We start from the raw sequence: 2,280 nt of genomic DNA, 5'->3' as shown, positions 1-2,280 counted from the left end.
ATGCGATACCCCGAATATTCCAAAATAAGAAATTAATCATCAGACAATGCAGCAAAAGAGTTATTGGACAGCTTTGCTTTAGAGCGTAAAGATCGATCAGTAGGAAATGGTATACGCGTACCTCTGCGCTTGGATTGAGCAATCACTTTACATCCCTCCTGTCCTCCTTGCACTTTTTCTTGAACTTGCTGGATAATAGGATCTAAATTAAAAATTTCCACCACCAAAGAACCAACATCCCTCGGCACAGCTCCAATCTCACCCCGCAGCGACATATTTTCAACGCTTTGTTCTGCAGTAACCACCTCCTCCTTTTCCACGCTGCACTCAACTCCGCTGTGATAAGGCCTTTGCATATATTATTCCCCTCTCCTCCCACCTCAGGGACAACAGGCGTGTCCTTCAGGGGAGAAGAAGGCAAAGTAGTTACCATACCTGGTGCGCAACTATCAAGAGGTATTGACGTAGCTAAGACAGCAACGCCACACCCTTTCTGCATATTCTGGATAGGCAAGTCCGTAGCTGTCCCTTCATCAGATGCTCCTGCAATTGCACTCGACCTCTGCCCTGCCTTACCATCTACCTCCACACTTCCCGCTTTCACCATCGGGCTAAATCTCAAACCTTCACCCACAACTGCAATCTGTTCCATCGCATCATCAGGCACAGCCGAACCTGGCACATCCGTAAGCTCCTTAGCAGGAACCTGCCTTTGCGCTTCATCAGGCCTTTCAACCATCGTCTTAGGCTATGAAGCTTCCTTCAACTGTCCCTATTCTGTCCGAGATACTGGGTGGAGGAAACGACAGTCAACCTGATCATGTCCTTGCCAAAAACAATGGGAACAATACCTAGGGATATTTTCTGGAACCAAGTGCTGCCAAAAACCCCCATGATCCCCATTGCCAATCCATACTCTACCTGGAAACGACTTAAGCGAATCAATCTCCACACAGACTCTCGCCACACTTGGACGAGAGCCAGAAGCCGTGGCTGCATCAACAAATAGTGGCTTGCCCACACAGCAAACAATTTGAAACAAGCATTCCTTGTTAAAGTAATGAATTGGTAGCTTTGGCAATTGGAACCATATTGGAACTACTGATGGCTCACGGTCAACATGAAACTCTGGCAACCACCGGAAAACCCTCATTGGCATCCCAAAAACATACCAGATACCCCTTGCCCATATTCTATGAAAATCTATCTCTGTGCCCAGCCTTATTAAAACATGTCTGGAATCCATCAAACCAGCCGAAGCTTCCTCTTTTAGATCAAGCGAGTGGAAAAACTTCCTCAAATCCTCTATCTTAGGCCTTCCCTTCGAGAATTTCCCCACCAAAGCAAACTTATATGGCGTAGCTAACATCTCCAGACCTGCTTGTGCAAACAAAATCGCTGGTTCACCTCTATGAGACGACACCTTGGCATTGACTTTGAACGTAGGTCTCGACGTTACCGTATTATCAAATAGCTCAGAGAATGATTTTTTGTTAAAGGTAGGAAAAGTTATATCAGATTGCCCTCCGAATGGTTGCCGGAGAGCGGCCATGGCATCCATGCAACCCTAGCCAACCCTAGCCGCCAACAATCGAAGAACTTGTCTAGAGTAAGGATCTAGTTCTTGTAATTTTCGCTCTTTGTGGGATCGACCCGATTAAAAAATAATAATTAACCATTAACAAAGTAAAAAAATATTAGTTTTTTTTAGTAAATCCTTATTTTGTAAAATTGTGTTATATGTTAATGGTTTTAATAATTGTGTTATATGTTAATCGGTTTGAATTGACTAAAAAAAGTAAACTATTAAATTTAATCATTTTATCCTATATTATCAACTAAATAAAGAGATAAATACATTTAAGAAATTTCAAATTGCATATTATTCAATACAATAAATATTTATTGAATTATGTTTCCAAACAATATACTTAAAAAACATTTAAGCACATAATAAGCACTTTTATTAAAAAGCTCTATTAGAAAAGTACTTTTCAATAAGTTATTAAATCCCAAACGGGCTCTAATTCAGTTAGTTAGAATGTATCATCCTATATGTAAAATACAACCAAATATAGGATGACATAGGATAATTAATCTAATCTTATATCATCCCATGAACCAAACGGATCCTTAATAATGAATTCGTCTTGAACGACAAAGGTTATTTTGATAATACAATCAAGTTTTCAGATAATGCAAAATTCTTGCCCTGAAGTAAAATCAAATGTCAAGATCATAAGGTACTTGGGCCTCTGGCAGCCAATACTCACCATTAAT

The 2,280-nt window shown here is 40.4% G+C and overlaps 1 protein-coding gene across 1 annotated transcript; it reads right to left on the bottom strand.

The window, feature by feature from the left end:
- Window positions 1-772: 772 nt before the first annotated feature.
- LOC113729279 (uncharacterized) lies at window positions 773-1,552 on the bottom strand. The gene has a single exon (XM_027253594.1). It carries the CDS (start codon window positions 1,550-1,552, stop codon window positions 773-775), a length of 780 nt encoding a protein of 259 aa, XP_027109395.1.
- Between the last annotated feature and the right edge of the window lie 728 nt (window positions 1,553-2,280).

This window comes from Coffea arabica, chromosome 2e (genome assembly GCF_036785885.1).
Source record: "Coffea arabica cultivar ET-39 chromosome 2e, Coffea Arabica ET-39 HiFi, whole genome shotgun sequence".
In the NCBI taxonomy this organism is placed as follows: domain Eukaryota; kingdom Viridiplantae; phylum Streptophyta; class Magnoliopsida; order Gentianales; family Rubiaceae; genus Coffea; species Coffea arabica.
This window is presented reverse-complemented; position numbering and strand designations above follow the sequence as displayed.